At 25.8% G+C, this 18,574-nt stretch overlaps 2 protein-coding genes across 5 annotated transcripts in view; both read left to right on the top strand.

The window, feature by feature from the left end:
- The window catches only part of LOC107454939 (phospholipid-transporting ATPase ABCA3), a 65,900-nt gene extending 65,111 nt beyond the window's left edge, over positions 1-789 (top strand). For all 4 annotated transcript variants that reach the window (XM_043042671.3, XM_071177510.2, XM_087157301.1 and 1 more), the window contains one exon: positions 481-789. In XM_043042671.3, coding sequence (XP_042898605.2) covers positions 481-645 — 165 coding nt within the window. In that variant the 3' untranslated portion in view covers positions 646-789. The remainder of the gene's footprint in view (positions 1-480) is intronic.
- A 7,556-nt stretch (positions 790-8,345) lies between these two features.
- Positions 8,346-18,574, top strand: part of LOC107453322 (kinase suppressor of Ras 1) — a 59,144-nt gene continuing 48,915 nt past the window's right edge. Inside the window, exon 1 of the mRNA XM_087157295.1 lies at positions 8,346-8,444. The gene's annotated coding sequence lies outside the window, so the exon portion shown is untranslated. The remainder of the gene's footprint in view (positions 8,445-18,574) is intronic.

Here is an 18,574-nt window from a genome sequence, read left to right as displayed (position 1 = left end):
TCAGAAATCTGAATCCAGTGAAAAAAAGTATTTTTAATCAGAGAAAGTACGTTTTTGTGTTTGATCTTGTAATTTAAATTATCATCTGTACATTACCCCCTTGAACCATTAAGATTGAGTCCTAGAATATGAAAATCTGATCATTAGATCAAAAGTTATTTAGGGTGTTCCATTTTTTATTTTGTGCACTGTATATCAATCAAATAATGATCAGGTATGTAAAATGGGAAATAGGTTGTCAGAGCTCTAAATTTAAATTCATAACATAGCCAGTTCCTTACACTTTGTGTTAGTATTTTAAAAAGGCAAAAAGCATGTTAAAGTATAATAGCAGGTCTCAAAAGTTCGAGGACATATCAATTTAAAATAATCAATTTTATGCAAAGATCCTGCTTGTTAATTCTTAAATAAATCAATTATTTAAAACTACTATTTGTTTTTAAAAAAAGTGTTTCCTCACTATAATTTATTCTATTATAGGGTATGCTTCAATACCATGTGGTAGATCCTTCGGTAACGCTAAGCAAATTGTTTAAACTGATGGGTGAAATGAAACCAAAATTCAATTTGGAGGATTACATGATAAGTGACACTTCCTTAGAGCAAATATTCTTAACATTTGCTCGAGCCCAAAGAATTTCCTAATATGGATACAGCCAGAAAAAATCCTTTACTGCCTAGCAGAGATTTTTATTTTTCATTGATTGTTTTATTTGATGTTTTATTGTTAATTATATGTACTTAAAATGTGTTTTACTCTATTTTTGTTCTATTTTGTTTTTTAATAATATTTCTCATTTTAAGACATTCACTTTTCGAAATATTATGAAGCATATATTTATTGTAGATTTTTATGTCTATAGTTCTTTTTTTTTTCTTTCAATTTTTCATTAAGTGTTATATTATTCTTACTTGAAGTAGTTTGATAGTTATCCTTGATACTTTTACCACCTAATATTTAATGTGTGTTTCAATTTTCTGGTAGCTATCAATCATTTGAATATGTAAGTGTTCAGTATTTGTTGTACCTAAAGTTTTAAATAATTTAATGTTTTACTTTATTTTGAAATGACTACTTTATTATGAATTTCAAATTCATTGTAGATTTTTACTAATGTCAAAAGTAAAGTTTTTTATTCAATTTTAAATTATTAAACAATTGTATTGTTCTAATATTTTGGTAACTATTAACATTAAGTATGAGTAGTACTTAAACCTTTAAATGATTTAATTATTTTTTTTATTTGAAATATTATGAAACATAAATTCATTGTAGATTTTTATAATCTCAAATGTTCAAATTGTTTTCTATTTTAAATTATTAAGCATTATATAATTTTTATTTGAAGAAGTTTGATTATAATTTGTACGGTTTTTACTACCTAATAGTTTTTCAATATTTCAGTAGCTATTGATGGTATAGTACAGGGATGGCGAACCAATGGCACGCGTGCCATTTATGGCACCCTACACAATAATTTGGGCACGTCACCGATCACATTTGTTATTACACTATAAATTGTTATTACTCAAATGCTATTACACTATGAAACATATGTAACAATTAAATTAAAATTCACAAAAACACGCTAAATAATAAACAATTATTAATGAAAAAAATTAACAATTAATGCTAAAAAAAGCAATTAATAACAATAAAAAACAGGCTAACGGTAAATAACTAACAAAAAAAATAAACAGCCTGCTTAAACTAACTTCTTACAACCTAATATAAGTTATTTGTCATCTAATCTGCAGCAACAGAAGTCACACTGATGTTACTTTAAGTTGAAATACGCGTATAACTGAGACATTGCAAAATATTATTTTTTCAATGTAATTAAAGAGTTTTGAGTTGATAGTATTTAGTATTATTATTTTCCCAATAATCACGAAGGCAAAATTATTTGACGGCACGTCTATGACCCCATTAAACAATTTTTTGGAAAAAATGGCACGTTGGTGTATAAAGGTTCGCCACCCCTGGTATAGTATATAAGTGTTAAGTATGAGTTGTACTTAAACCCATGAATAATTTAATGATCTCTTTCTTTTTATTTACATTTTGGAAATATTTCATTTTCAGTATTTGTTCATTAGTTTTTTTATTTGTTTCTGATTTTGTCTATGTTTATTTTCTTTTTGATTTTTCTTTAAGCTTAATAAATTCTTATCTTTGATTTCCTTTATTCACATAGCTAGGAGATAATTTTAAAAGTGTATGAATAATTCAATTAAAAGATTACTTGTGATGTCAAAATTTAGAACTATTTTTTTGACTCTTCGTTTTATTAAGCTTTGTAGATCTGAGGCATTATGAAATCTTTAGTATGATCTTATATCCTTAAACATTTAATTCATAATTTGGTTCAATTAGATATAGTTAGACCAAATACGTTGATTTTCGCAGAAAACTCAAAAAGTTTATTTAAACATTAGTCTCAAGGACCTGTGTTTTGAGTTTAGTCACTTAATTTTTATTTTATTAAAATTGCACAACTGTTATTATAAAATGAAGATTCAAATTTTCTTTACCAACTTGAATATCGTAAGTTTCTAAATCACAGTTATATTAGAATTAATTTGCTTTAAAAATTAGACTATTTTGATCATAAATTTTATTTATTGCTTTTTTTCTGATTTATATCTTTTATACGCGATAATTATATATTGTAATAAAATATAAGGAATATCTTGTGCAAAATATGATATCTTATGTTTTACCATGTACTAATTTTATTATAATTCATTATTGAGACTTTTCTTTAATACTTATATTGATATAGAGAGTGTTTTTCAGATCATTTTTTTAAACCTATTTACTGACTGCTTTTCAGTTTCTAAGCTCTATATTTTGCTTATGCACTTATTACACCCTATTTAAGTCATTGGTTTGTACATTACACTCAATGTTTTGTGAATCACATGCATGTATTTTTTATTGTTTATGTCTTTGAAACTCTTTGATCTGAGAGAAAATTTAAAAGTGGAGGAATTAAAAAAAAAAGGTGCTAATGAGTTTTTTTGAATGATTTTATTGAACTCTGGACTAGAGGAGCATAAACTTTTTGTATGAAGGGTCCTTTGTAGGTTAACCAATGAAGGGGTGCATGTCCAAGTATTTAGACATGCTGACTGCAGTTATGATAATTTTAATATAAACAGCAGTATTTTAGACATAATTCTTTAAATCAATCAACTTAGTACTATATTTCCAAAATATCAAATTTTTTTAAAAATTTTAAATTAAGTTTTCATTAGTATAAAATCAAATTCTTTTTATTTAAAAAATTAAATTCTTTAAATATTAAAATTAATTTAAATCTGAAGAAATGTTATTGATTAACATGTTATTAGTTACATGTTATTGATTAATTCATGGGAATAAATTAATCAGGAAGTTTATTTCCATTTAGTACAAGATTATTTTTATATACTTTGTACTAAACAACCATTGTTAATTGTGTTTTATAATTAAAGTAAAACGAATTAAACAACTATTAAAAAAGAGATTTAGAAATTTCAGATTAGAGGACATGATTTTGTACAAACTGTTTTATACATCAACAGGATACGTTCTATTAAACCGAAGCTTGTTAGCAACATACGAAAAACGACTTAAAACACTTTGTGTTCTGGGTCCTGCTTTTAAAGAGAGATGTTGATAGGATTGTTGCTCTTCAGTATTTTATACTTATGTCAGAATCAGTTAAAATTGAAGCAGTTTGTCAATAAAAAAATTAACCAATGATCCTTTTATAATATATTGATGATTAATTATAAGATGATAATTTACATTAATATTTGCTGTTTATATTCAAGTTAACCCAGTTTTATCCTTTTAATCCTCTTTTTCATTTTTGTTCAAGGCTAGATTATTTTATTCTCTATTCTTATTGTCTTGTCAAAATATTAGGCTTAGAATTCAGAATAATTTGTGTATTCTATGTTTGCATTCTAAAATTGATATTTTCTTCTATTGATAATCCTTTATATTCTGATGATATAATATTAAATTCATTATTTTGTTCCTAATGATATGCTGTTATTATTTTTACAATTTTAAATTTGGAATAAAAAATTATTATTCTTGTATTAAGCTTTGTTACCTGGCAGTAAGAAAAAACTGCTAGATTGCAAAAATTTATGTTGGAGAATGATAATTGTTGTGCTAGTTGATGATCTGTTTTATTAATAAGGTTGCTACAATTTTTTATCTATTAACTCTTTTTACCTAGTATTAACTTTTCCGCTTTAATTCTTGCCTATTTATTAGATATAGTGCAAAGTTGGTGTTACTAGTTCTAATATATTCATGTTATCTGTAATTGGTATGAGTATTGGAGTCTGTTACCCCCATCCTTTTAGAATTTTATTTGCCCTTGCCCTTTTTCTACATATATATTTTATTTTTTGCCTTGCCTTTTTTATATTGTTGTTCTCTTTAGAATCTCTTGTTGCATTTATTTTCACCACAACTATTAGTCGCAATGGCTTATTGCTTATGACACTAAGCTACTAATATTTAGAATCTGAGTTCTATTTTCAGTAGCCGCTGGTAGTGCTGCCAACTTCAGATTGATAGGTACCAAATGGTCTGAAAAGTATAAGCGGCTGATGCGCAGTGTCAATCACATTGTTGCGAGAGTGTTTTACTTCACTTTCTCTTCATGTTGCCTTTCAAATACAACTACTATAATGCTATTTTTAATGCATTTGTCTACTATTGCTGCGCTATTTATAAATTTTTTTATATTGAAATTTAAAATAGTTTTTACAGGCAACTATTTAGATTTTTTTTAAGTAAAAAGCATTAGCTAGATATATTGTTGTTGTTTGAAATTATTAAATGTTCTAAAAACTATTGTATAATAATAATAATGTTGTACTTAAGAAGAAACTTGGAGTACTATGAATCAGATTAAGAGTTATAAACATGTATAACATCATGTTAAGAGCTATTGTAAAAATATGTATATATTATCCTCATTAGATATTCATGTTTGTGTGCGAAATTGCTTGTATCTAAAAAAATTTAAACTTTCAAAAATTTTCTATTTTATTTATATGAAATCTGAAGTTTTATGATGTGCACAATCATTAGTTTAGCTCAAGCTGTTAAAAGAGTACAAAATATTTGGAAAAAAAATGTGTATTTTATACTAAAATAATAGTTATAACATATTGTTATTTTTTTTATTGCTTTTGATGTCCATGTATTTTCTTACACACATATATAAACTGCGCTGTTTGTATTATATTTTGTCCTGATGATTCCTGCCAAATAAATCAACCAAAGTATGAGAGATTTTTTATCACTCAGATTAATAAGAATTACTATAATTACTGATACATTTGAGAACTAAGTCTTTTTTTTTAGTTTCATGAAATTTATGAAATCACTTTTTAACTATTTACATAATAAGACTAGATTGGATCGTGATAACATGCCGATTAAATAAAGTAAATAAAATTACTCGTCGATCTGAGAATCATCATCTTGTTTTGGCTTTGAAACAATCTGACCTCTTTCCCATTTCTTTTATGAATTGAAAAAGAAGTTAGTATTTTTCGTTTATTTTTCACTTCAGTTTTCTTAGTATTCGATTTACTATCTTGCACTGTTAAAAAAAATTTAAGTCGCCTTGGTAAAAAATTGTATTTTAAAATACAAATTTTGGTATCTATTTAATAATTCTGACAGTTTTTTAACGTTTTTCTCATATAATAACTAAATAAAAGATGTCATTTTGGTAAAAATTGATATCTTTTGCTTTGGTAAAAAATTGTATTTTAAAATACAAATTTTGGAATCTATTTAATAATTCTGACAGTTTTTTAACGTTTTTCTCATATAATAACTAAATAAAAGATGTCATTTTAATTTTATTCCTGTGATTAAAATTTTATGGATTTTTTGAAATCTTCATTATTGTTATTTTAGCTGTGGAAAATTTTATTATAGAAAAAATGTAAAAAAAAGACTCTCTCAAACTTGACAATCTGACTAGTATTTTATTATCAAGCAAACGCTTCATTGCCTTAATTGTGCTCATGTACGTATTTATAGTTTTGGTACTGTGTGTATTCTACACATTATTAAATGTTAAGTTTACTGTGATATGTTCTATTTTTTTTATACATGAGTTGCTTTTTGGGGGAAAATGCTTGTAAATCGAATAAAGTTATTTTAAAAGCAAATATTCTAGTACTTAATTTTTGTGTATCACCAACAACACTCATTATATTATATGATTTTTTGTAAGAGAGTTTACATTGTTTTTGCTAGCACTTTTTTAGCAAATAACCCAGTACTTAATTTTTGTGTATCACCAACACTCATTATATTACACAATTTTTTGTAAGAGAGTTAACATTGTTTTTGCTAGTAATTTTTGCTTATAAAATTACTATTATGCACACGTTCTATTTAAGTCAGAAATTGCAAAAATAGTGTTATAAATTGAAACTGTGTATTCTCTACTTTAAGTTTATAATAATATGAACGCAAATTGCTAAACCAGTTATTATAGTTTAAAAACTTTCATGTGTTTGAATTTAAATTTTTTTTTTGATCCTAGAACTCTTAAAATAAAAATAATTTTGGTGTTTTTAACTCCCTATCCACAAAAAGTTATAGTTCTATCTGTTGGCTTTCTCACCTTGCATATCCATTTCCCCAGTGTTATTACATAAGAAAACTGTATTTAAAGAAACATTTGCAAAAATGTACTCAATTGTTACAAAATATTAAGTAATATTGTCACCAGATATTAAGTACAGCAGAAGCTTAAGATATAAAGAAATCTTTTTTTCAAGAACTAAATATTATTTGTCTAATTAAGACTATTTTTTAAAATATTTGAATTGCATATTTCAATAATGATAATTTACTTCACTAATTTATTGGGCTATTTTTTTTCAACATATATAATGTGTTGTTTTTTATTAAATACTTAGGTCCCTAAAAACGAATGTATTTTTTTAATTTCTAAGAAATAATAATCAGATTCTTCTAAAACAATAAAAAATTCCATGGCTATAAGTGTAATATCAGTTGGTAAAAAATCTCGTTTATTCAAAAGTATTTTTTTATTATTTCGTGAAAAAAAAATTTGACTTCATACAAATTGGCAGACAAGGCTCATAGGCTAACTGGAATGTTTCCTTTTCTGTGGAAGTTTTTATTTGCTGGCAGACCGCCAATAACTTAGGACTTATTAATAAATGCTAATTTTAACTTAGGAAAACAATTTGGTTATTTTTTATTGTGTTTTTAGCTTGGGGGAAAACCGAAAACTAACATAGAGTCATATTTGAAGGATGAGAGTTTCCGAAAGTATGATTCTTTTGTGTTTAGCATTATTTAAAGAATGTCGAAATCAAATTAATGGATCAAATATTGGTGCTCGCTAATTCTGCTATTTTTAAAAACTTACGTCATTAGAATCTTTATTTTATTTTATAACCGGCGGTGAACAATCGTCCTACTAAGTTTACGACTATCAATGTTAAACTCCGTAACCTTGTAATTATGAACCCAACCAAAAAAACTAGGGAGCTCCTGGATCAAGCATTGGAACAAACTATCCTTCGTGAAGGACTTTTTGAGGGAACTAACCCGCATTTGCTTTACATGGAGAGAGAAATCGCAAAAACTTCTATGGTTAGCCCGACCGTAATGGAATTCTAAGCCATGATCCCTCTACCACTGTTGATATTTTATATCAGCACTGTGTTCGACGTGAATAATGAGCAAAATTCTTATCAACGATCCATCGCTGAGACCGGAACCTGGGTTACCTCATTGGGAGGCGAACTATCTTTCCCCTACTAAGCAATCTTTATTTAATCAGAATCTGATTTCTGACAGATTTCAGCGTCATTTGAAGAATGTCAGATGTCCACTTGGTCTGCAAGTCCTGTTATCATTGTTTGGTATACCAAGGATCTTTATTTGGCCAAAAGTCACTTTGTTTAAATGTAAAAGAAAGGACAAAAAGTGAGTAATTTTTTTAAATAATATATATATTTACACAAAAAGGATAAAAAGAGAAACGATTAAAATTAAAAAGTTTTATTTGCAGCTCATTAGCTGCAAGTATAGAACTCATAAAATAAGTAAAAATATAGAGAATACAAGGAAAATAATAAAGATTAATGAAAAGAGAAGAAGAAAAATTATTAAAATATTTAAAAAAAAAATTTTATCTATAAGAAAGCTAATTTTTGTACAATATATATAAAGTAAAAATTTTTTCAACTGCTCGTTGTATGCCAAGGGTTTCCATTACCCCCTTCCATTGTTCGTTGTCCTCAAAATTGTGGACAACGGTATGATTGTAGCAATGTGTATAGCATTGAGTAGGGGCTATCTTTACTTCACAAACAAGCTGGTACTCAAAGTTCTGAAACTGGGTGGGCTTCAAGCCGTCAATCAGAAGGTATTCTTTATTTACTTCGATAATTTTAAAATTAGCATTATTAAATTTTGTATGAATAAGGAATAAAAATGATAAATCATGTTTTTAAATTAAGAACTAGTTATGCATTTAATTTTTATTTATCCAACTTTTGTTTTTGTTTATGAATATATACGAAACATATATTAATGTGTTTCCAAAAATAGGTTTAGTCCAATAAGAAAATAAGTGAACAAAAAAAGTACTTAAAATATTTTTTTTTCACTTTTCCACAAAAGAGGTGAAATTTTCTCGGAAAAAGTAACAGCAGTGACTTGATGAATCGATTCTCGCAGTCGGTCATCAGAGTCATGATGTGCGTGGGCGTTAAAACGATTTGCCGGAAAACTTCGAAAACTACATGCATTTCATTGATTCGAAGAGTAACTTTTCAGCGCTGTTTTATGCCTTATTGAATATGTATGAAAGATATTTACTGAGATGTGTTCTTTTCTTCTCGAATTACATGACTCGATCATCAATCTAATTACTCGTGATAATGACTGGGTGGTGTTATAAATTATCGATTTTGCTTTATTATCGTTGAAGAAGTATTATTTATTTTGTGCTGTTGTTACGTTTTACCATTTTTTATACGCACTGAAAGCTGAATATTTTTCTTTGGTGGTCGCAGAAAACGAAAGAAAATAAATACAAAAGTGTTTTTATTTTTGACAGGATTGAGTATTTGTAATTAAGAATTTTTCTAAGCAAACAGTATATATCTTAAGTCAATTTCCCACCCTTGACACATTTCGAAAAGAAATGCAATATGGCTAAATAAGCAAGTATTTATTTTACACAAACTGTTTTTCGCTGCTTTTATAATAGTGTTATAATTAGTTATCGAATTGTTACGTACTTAATAAGTAATTATTAATAATTTTTCAAATTGTTAACTTCGAAAGACGCCTTTGAGTTCCGAACTTTAAAAGTTTTAACTTCAAAATGGAAGCTTTCTAAATACATATATATGATTATTAGAAGAAAAAAAACTTTTTTTTTCAAGTAGTGTGAAACAAGTCAAAGAAAAGCGAAGAAATGTTTTTTTTTTTTTAAATTTGAAGGAGTAAACTTAAAATTTTAATGATATTTAAATAGATCTTTAGGTTTCGCGCGCGTTAAATAATAAAAAAACGGTGCATTTTAATAATTTCAAAACTTTTGATTTAGTAATCGAACTATTTTGCCTTAAGAAGCAATTTTTATTTTTAGAGGCTTTATTGATTTTCAATGTGCTAAATAATTTTAGCAGGCGATATTTTAGTTATTTTAAATATCTGAAACGTTCTTTCTCCATATAAATATGCCTTTTAATTCCGCGAGTTTGTTTTTTTGACCATCAAATTGAAGAGAGTAACCACGGATTCGGATAGGAAAGGTTTGAAACTTTTGTTCGCTTAAGGTTAGTCTAATTTTAACATACTTTGCCTTTTCTCTGGAACTATTAAAAAGAATCTAAAACCCTTTTGAATATAAAATTAGCTTATTCAAAGACAATTTTAACGTAAAAAATATTTTTATCTTTTTTTTTGTAGCATTTAATTTTGAAGTAGTTTAAATTTTTTTACTAGTAATGTGAAATTATGTAGTTTTTAACTGCGTAATTTTAAGAGACAAAATCTAAAATTTAAGAAAAATGGTTAAATAGTTATTAAGTTAGGAAATTTCAAAAATACAATTTTTTTTACGTTTTATCGCTAATATTAAAATTAAATAAACTTATATTTAATTTAAATAAATTGTACCTTATTTAAATAAACATGAAACTAAAAGATGTAAATAAATTGCGTGCATTAAATAATAAGTACCTGATAAAAAATTATAATTTTAAAGATTTTGTCTCTTAAACCATTTGATCTATTTTTTATGAGTTCATTTTAAGCATCAAATAACAATTTAAACATTATTTCTTCATATAAAACTTTCAACATCAATGAAATCAGACTTAAGAAATATGATTTTATAAGAAATCGATTGATTTAAAAATGTTTTTTTTTTAATAATCAAGCTGTTTAAACTAATGATTTTTTAAAAACAAAATCAAGTGATTTAAATTATAATTTAAAAACAAGTGATTTAAATAAAAATCTGAACTGTAATCGTGAAAAAAAATTTAGTATGTTTCAATAAACTGAATTATCTGTTTTAATTAACATGAAAAATACTTTTTGTCTCTCTTTTTGACAATTAAATAATATACGCATTTAAAAAAATTCTTATGCAGTTATAGTGCTGATAATTTATAAATTCATAAACTGTAAGAGTCAATGTCTTATTTATAATGTATTTTGAAAAAACAATGAAATAAGCGAAGGATTTGAATACTTATCGTAATTATTAGAGATTTTCCAATAATCGAGATTATTTTAATTATTTTGCATGACATTCATTAAGAGTTAACCCTAGCAATTTTGCTTCTGAATGTTAAGAATCGTTTTTTTAATTAGCATGAAAAATATTTTCCATCTCTCTTTTTTGAGAAGTAAAGAATATACAGATTTAAAAAATTCTTATGCAGTTACAATGCTGATAATTTATAAATTCATAAATTGTAAGAGCCGATATCTCTTTTATAATGTATTTTGAAAAAAATAAATAAATAAACGAAGGGTGTGAATACTTATCTAAATTGCTAGAGATTCTCCAATAATTCTATTTAGATTATGCAAATTATTTTGCATGACATTCATTAAGAGCCAAGCCTAACAATTTTGCTTCTGACGTGAAGAATCTTTGTTTTTTTAAATTGACATGAAAAATATTTTTTATCTCTTTTTTCGAGAATCAAATATTATACGCATTTAAAAAATTCTTTTACAGTTACAGTGTTGATAATTTATAAATTCATAAACTATAAGCGTCAAAGTTTTTTGTAGAATTTATTTTTTTAAAAAATATAATAAACAAAAGGTTTGAATACTCATCGAGATTATTAAAGATTCTCCAATAATTATATCGAGATTCTCTTAATTATTTTACATGACATTCATTAAGAGTCAAGCCTAATATTTTTGCTTCTGACGTTAAGAATCTTTGCTTTTTTTTCTTAATTAACATTTAACAATAACGTTTTTTTACAAATTAAAGAATATATGCATTTAAAAAAATTCTATGCAATTTCAGCCTTTACAATTTATAAACTGTAAATGTCCAAAGATTTTTTTATAATATATTTGAAAAATAAAATAAACGAATGATTTGAATTCTTATCAAGATTATTAGGACAGTTAAAATATATTTAAAAATAGTTTATGAAAGTTTATTTTCCTTTCTCTTTATTTTTTTAAAAACGTTATAAACTTCTTTAACAACAATAATCATTCATAATCATTGATGTTTTTATTTGCAATTATGGAGGCGTTTTGAAACTTTCATCAAATAATATGGGAAAGATAATGAATCAAAGTTCTTTGAAGTGTCAACCTATTTCTAGTGTAGGAGTTAGATTTTTTAATTAGCTTATTTTCTAACACAATTACTCAAATTGAAGTTATTAAATTAGAAAATTACTATTTAGTAGGATTTATTTTCTTTGGCATGTTTGTGTAGATTTGAATAGAATCCAATTAAAAACAATTTTTATTTGTCTCGATAGCTGTAATATTTCTAAACAGTAATTATAAAATTAAGTTTAATTTTGTTTAAATTGTAAAGTTTGATAACAAAAAAATATTTTTGTTTGCTCTCAGCTCTAGAAATTGACTTCGAAGATTTTGAAGAAAAAAAATAGCTTTCTGTTTTCGTTTTGTTTTAAATCATAAATATTTTCATAATTTTCAGTTATAAACAATTTTTATTGTCTTTGATGATTAGTTCAAATATTAGTATGTAGTAATTGTGAAATTAAGTTATTTAATTTGGTTTAAAATGTCAAAATGGATAGTAAATTTTTTTTTACATGTTAGTGATATAAATTAATTCTCTCGAATGAAAAAGATGTGAGTAGGAAAAAAAAGATACCCTTTGTTTCGTTTTAATTCAATTAATGATTCTAATTAATGAACAATTCATAGTGATTTTCATAATCTTCACTCTTAAACAATTTTTGCTCGTCGCAATGTTTCTTGTTTTATTATTAATAACTGCAATTGTAGAACTATATTAAGTTTAATTTTGATTAAAATACTAAAATACCTGTTTTGCTGTGATACAAATTATGGGGAGTATAGAGGATGAAGATGATAAGAATTCGAAAAAATATACCTCCCTAAAACTTTGTTTTAATTCGCAATTTTCAGTCATAAACAAATTTTTTCAGTTTCGGTATTTAATTCTAATGCAGTAAAATCAGTGAAGTTGACTCTCCTTGTAAGTTAACCACTTGTCTATGTTGACCTTTATTTTCCAAAACTCAGAATGTTCAAAATTCGCGATCGCAACGCTCGAGTACGCCCTCTAGCGAGAGCCTGTAAATATCAGACATTAATTTATCACGTTTTCATTTAGTTCCATCAAAATCATTGGCATAATCAGACGCTATTTTCTTAGCTGCAAATAAGAAGCAAAATTTCACTTAGAAAAAGACAGAAGAACTTGAAAAAACTCTCCATAATATTGGTAAATCTTTCAGGAAAAGAACACGTCAAACATTTGAAGAAAAATTCCTCAATAATTTTTAACTTCTATGATCAACAAACTTGCAACTGATAACTTCCGATTTCGCTAACGCATACTGTTACAGATGTGTGTATTAAGGTAAAATGCATTTCTTCCGTCTTCAATTCATTACAAATTAAAGTGAAGTCAATATTGCTTTCGTCGTTCCAATAAATAAATATGAATTCAGAACGTACAGAGCTGTAATAGTTATAGAATATTCTTCTTCGTTATAGAATAGTATATATTTCTGTATCCATATAATTCGGAAAACAACAATAAAAAATTATCCAAATTACTTGAAATAGTGCCATTTGTGCTGATTCTTAATTAACTTTTATCGTTTTCTTGGTAAGTATTTTTTAGTTTTGAAAGAATATTTCAACTAGAATTCAGCTATTCTGCTTTTAGCTGCATATTCAAATTCATATCAAGATCATACAATTATAAAATTTTGCTGTGTAGTATGTTATCTAAAAGTAATGAAGGGATAAGCTATATATCTATTATTTGTGAATTAAGTTTTCAAACAAAGAACATATCATTTTGGAATTCTCCGGAATTATAAATAAGGTAAGTGTTATGATTTTTATAATAAAAAATTTGCTTGTAAATATTTCTTTTCTCTCATTTGATGATAGTTCTCTACAGAATGCTTTTTTACGTCTGATTAAGAACTATAAGAATAAAAAGAGAAACAATATGGAAGTTTTTTTATTTCAATATGAGGAATTTTTAAAATCGTTTTTTTATCCTAAGAATTCTTTATTTTACGTTTTTCAGTTTATAATTTTTTGATAAAAATTGCAGTTAAAATAATTGTTCTGAAAAATTAAATGGTATAACATTATGTGCTAATGTATACTTCTTGCATATTCTAATGTTTGAAGTAATATGATTCAAAAAAGTATGGAATAAAAATTCGGTACTTACGTAATAACGCCACCGCAACTACAGATTTAGCGGTTTTTAAGTGCCACCAATCTAGACCAAAATTTTTGTGACAAATCATAAAATAAAACACTTTATTTAAAATCAAAGTAGTTTATCGGATTTCGGTGGACAATGGGCAAAATATTTTGCTCCTGAAAAGATAAAATTGCATCTTGTTCTATTTTTGGCAAATAACAAAGACGCATTTTCGTAGCACTAAAAAATCGTAACAAAAATCGAAGAACAAATCATTTTGGAATTTTTCTGATTTATAAAGCAGGTAAGTGTTAATTTTTATAAAATAAAAAATTTAACTTTTAAGTAATTTTTTTCTTATTTGATGATAGTTCTCTATAGAATGGTTTTCTGCGTCCGATTATGAATCAAAAAAGAAAAAACGTGAAAGTTGTTTATTTTAATGTAAGGAATTTTTAGAATTGGTTTTTTCTTTTTTGTTTTGTATCGCAAGCATTCTCTATTTTACGTTTTCTAGTTTCTAAATAATGATTTTTATTAAAACTTAAAATTTTTTGATAAAAATTGTTGTCAAAGAACTTTTTTCACAAAATTAAATTACATAAAATTATGAAGTTTATGTATACTTTTTGCTTATTTTAATGTTTGAAGTAATATGATTCTTAAAACTATGGAATGTAAAGTTTAAATAGGCCTTTCAGGTTATATCATTAAATTTAGTAAAACTATTTTTCAGGCATTAGATTTAACTCTAATAGGAAGATACATATTTTTTTCTGCTTATTTACAAATATTTTTCAGCTGTGTTTTGGATGTTCCTTCTTTAAAAGAAAGGGATACCATCTTGTTTTTGGTTGCATAAAAAAGGATATCAAAATTTTTTCTTTTTTAAATTTAATAAGTTACGATAAAGAAGGAACGTTACAATGTTACACGCTACATTAAAGACGTCTCCAGAGTAACTGAATGACTGTTCATATAGAAGTCGCAGGTATTAGTCTCATACAACAACGCCCCCTATAGTTCGTTGCGATCGCGAATGATAGGAGGAACAAAATTTTTGTAACCTGACCAACTGAATCTTTTGCATGTTAACCGCTGAAATAAATCAAATTTGTCCACTGAATAATAATCTTTTACCATTCGTAAACTGACTAGAAAAGTATTTAATTTTTCAGAACTTTTTTTTAAATTGTTGTTTCTTATGCACTTGCCAACCAGTAAGCTTGTGTGCGTTTCTTGTTTTTCAGTGGCGCTATCTATGGCCAAGAATTCAACTTCAGTCACGTCCCGAGTATAGGGTGAACCTATTCATACATCAATTTATTCACTCACAGATCGTAATTTCGACCTGAACCAGAGAACGATCAATCTCCAATTCAGTACCCCCAGAGTATTGATTTGTCACGGGAATACGGAGTACTTTGTGACCCGACAGTTTTAACGAGCACCAGTCATCGTCGGCCGGCGGGGATCGAACTCACAACCACTTGGACATTTACCAAACTCCCTACCAACCAAACTATTCCGGTCCTCTTTATTTTTTTATTGTTACATATAAGAACTTCACTGACATTGTATTAAATGTTTGTGACGTAAAAAAATTGTGAAATTGTATCAAAAGCTAAACTAAATTGAAATTGTATTAAAAGCTAATTTAAAATATTTTAAATGAGCATCCAGGAAAACTGTGAAAGTCTTTTTATAAGTTTAAACAATTCTATTACTTTTTTTAATGTGTCTTTTAAAAATTAAACTTATTAGTTTAATTAATTATTTAAAGCTTATTAACGCTTATAAACTTATATGTGCATGTATATATTGTTTAAATTTAGTTTTACAATCGACATGCCATGAGCACATTTTGCGACGCGGTGCACCGTTCAGCGGAGGGGATTTATCCCTCCAATATATATTAATTGTCCAAAATTTAAAATTTATCATTAATTAGTTATTAAAATTAATTATTTATAATGAAACTGAGTTATAAATTATAATTTATAGTAAAAAATAATTAATTATGAAATGTTAATTATTGTTAAAATTAAGTAATTATAATTGTAGTTAATTAATTTTAAAAAAAAGTTAAGTAACTTCTTTATAATTTCACTTCTTATGATAGTCTAATGTATTGTTTTATGACCGATTTTAAAATAAATATACATTTTAAGTTTTTGAATGGATAAACATTCAGTTTTAGAATGTTTTATCAGTTATTAAAATGCATGAAAATATCAACAAGAATATAGTGAATAGAATTTAGAAAGATACATTCCAAATTTGTTTTTGATCAGATTGTAATTAAGACATATTAATAATTACGAAAGAATTGATGTTTACAGTTAAAACCCAAATTTCTCTTACTTGTTTCAAACTAAGAAGTGACTTATAGTTTCCGAAGAAATTTCTTTATTTTTTAACTTCAACTTCAAACGCGCTATAGGAACATTCGTGCACGTTTGATTCAGAAATAGATAGGAAAAAAAACTTTATGCTGAAACTAAACTTGAGAGTTTTCTTTAAAACGCTTAAGAATTTAATTACACTTATTTTTATTTGAGTTTTATGTGTGATAAGTTATTCGATATTTATAAACATTTACGTAATATTGTAATGTGCAATAAAAAATTAATTTCACAATGAGTATGAAGCCGTATTTGTCTTTGTAATTTACCTTCTAAAGTTCATTGTTGCAATAATTTTAATAACTTTATTTTAAGTGAACTAACAACAAAATAAATATTAGAATGAATTAATTAAATAATAATATTAATCAAAATTATTTTAAATTAATAAACATATATTTAAAACAATTAAAATTTTCATTAACATTTTTTATGTATCTGTTTAAATAACTTTAAAATATTTACATTTCTAATCATTGAACGTACAACAATTAGAATTTGTAAATGAGTTCTTTTATACTATAAAAATCAATAATTTCATCCAATTATAGTATTCTATAATGGAAGTTCTCTGTAGTATTTTATGAAGCGGACAAAGAAATTTTCGACATAATTAATTATTAGACACATTCTATTGCTTCACAGGAAAAAAGTGTTTAATTCAATAACTTATGATTTTCAAAATACAATGAAATTAATACTAAACAATAATTATCAAAATTTTGTACGTAGGTGGAAGCTGTAAAATTAAATTTATAATGATATTATATAGTCAGTATATATTTAAATAATTGAATTGAATTGAATTGAAAAGTTAACTTTAATAATACAAAAGGTGAAAGAACTTATAATGTATATAAAACTAAGTTTGTATAGCCGCGAGTTTCTAAATGGTATTATAAATAAATTCAGGTGCAAAAATAAAGTAGAACAGGAGAATAAAAGAAGCAAAATAAAAGGAAAAAATATCACTAGACACCCCTGGATTCTTTGCCATACATTATAAGCATATATGGATGATTATCACGAAACATGACAATTCGGACCAAAAAATTTCTTCAAATTTAAAGTCTTCAAAATAATCAAAAATTTTTTTTGTATACTTCTTTAGCTACAATTATTAATATCTTATAGACAGCAGTGTAGTTTATTGACATTTGCTCGAGAAAAAAAACAAAATAGAAATTCACCAAATCTTGAAAGCCAGGAAAATGACATATTACCTTAGAAGTTTAAAAAACAGTCATTTTAAGTTAATAGTAAGTAACTCAACTTAAGCCTTTATGTTAGATGGACCATAAATTGCTTAAATTAATTCTTCTTATCCACTGTAGAAAGAAACGAAAAAAAAATTTTGTTGCTGATATGTACGGAATAAAATTGTGTATAATAATCAATCATTATATAAATAAATAACTTTGATTACATCCAAGCATATTACAATCATACATAAACTTGGTATTAGGTTAATATTTGCTTTCCCTCTTTATAGTATTAGCAGTTAAAGAGAATTTCTGGTAGCACTTCAATGTCCTGGCATTCATAAGCCAGGAAAATGACAGCCAGGATAATGACAAATTCACCATTTTATAGCATATAACTTTACTTTAATTTAATATTTTGGGCGAAGACGTTTATATTCTGCAGAAAACAACAGTATTTCTTAAAATAACTAAGATAAATCTGTGTAGTTTTTGTTATTAATGATTTCAAAAAGCCAGGAAAATGACAGCATAAAAACCTACTCACCTTGAAAAAATTTTTGAAATAGATTTTGAGCCAGGAAATTGGTTCTTTATTCATGCAACAAGACATGTTCAGATAGGAGGGTATCTAATCAATCTATTAACATAAGATATTGATTCCTGGCGCTATCTATTTTAGTTTTAAATCACTAATTAAAAGTAGCCAGGAAAATGACAGATTTTAATCGGGCAAACAAATTATTGGCAGAAAAAAATTATTTTAAACGAAGTTTTAGTAAACAATACCCTCTGCGTATATTCTAGAAATGCTTACATAGGATAAGATAAAAAAAAAAGATTTTGAAAAATGTATGGGAAGTTGTGAAGCTAGTTATTATTGGAAATATTGTTTGGGACATGCCAGGAAAATGACATTTTGATATTCAATTAAATTTTAAGTATACAAAACAGTCGATTCTAGTGCAAAGTCATTTTAAAATGCTAACAGCAATGC

The sequence above is a fragment of the Parasteatoda tepidariorum genome, chromosome 2, assembly GCF_982258835.1.
Source record: "Parasteatoda tepidariorum strain Cologne lab strain chromosome 2, Ptep-v5.0, whole genome shotgun sequence".
NCBI classification, from domain to species: domain Eukaryota; kingdom Metazoa; phylum Arthropoda; class Arachnida; order Araneae; family Theridiidae; genus Parasteatoda; species Parasteatoda tepidariorum.
This window is presented reverse-complemented; position numbering and strand designations above follow the sequence as displayed.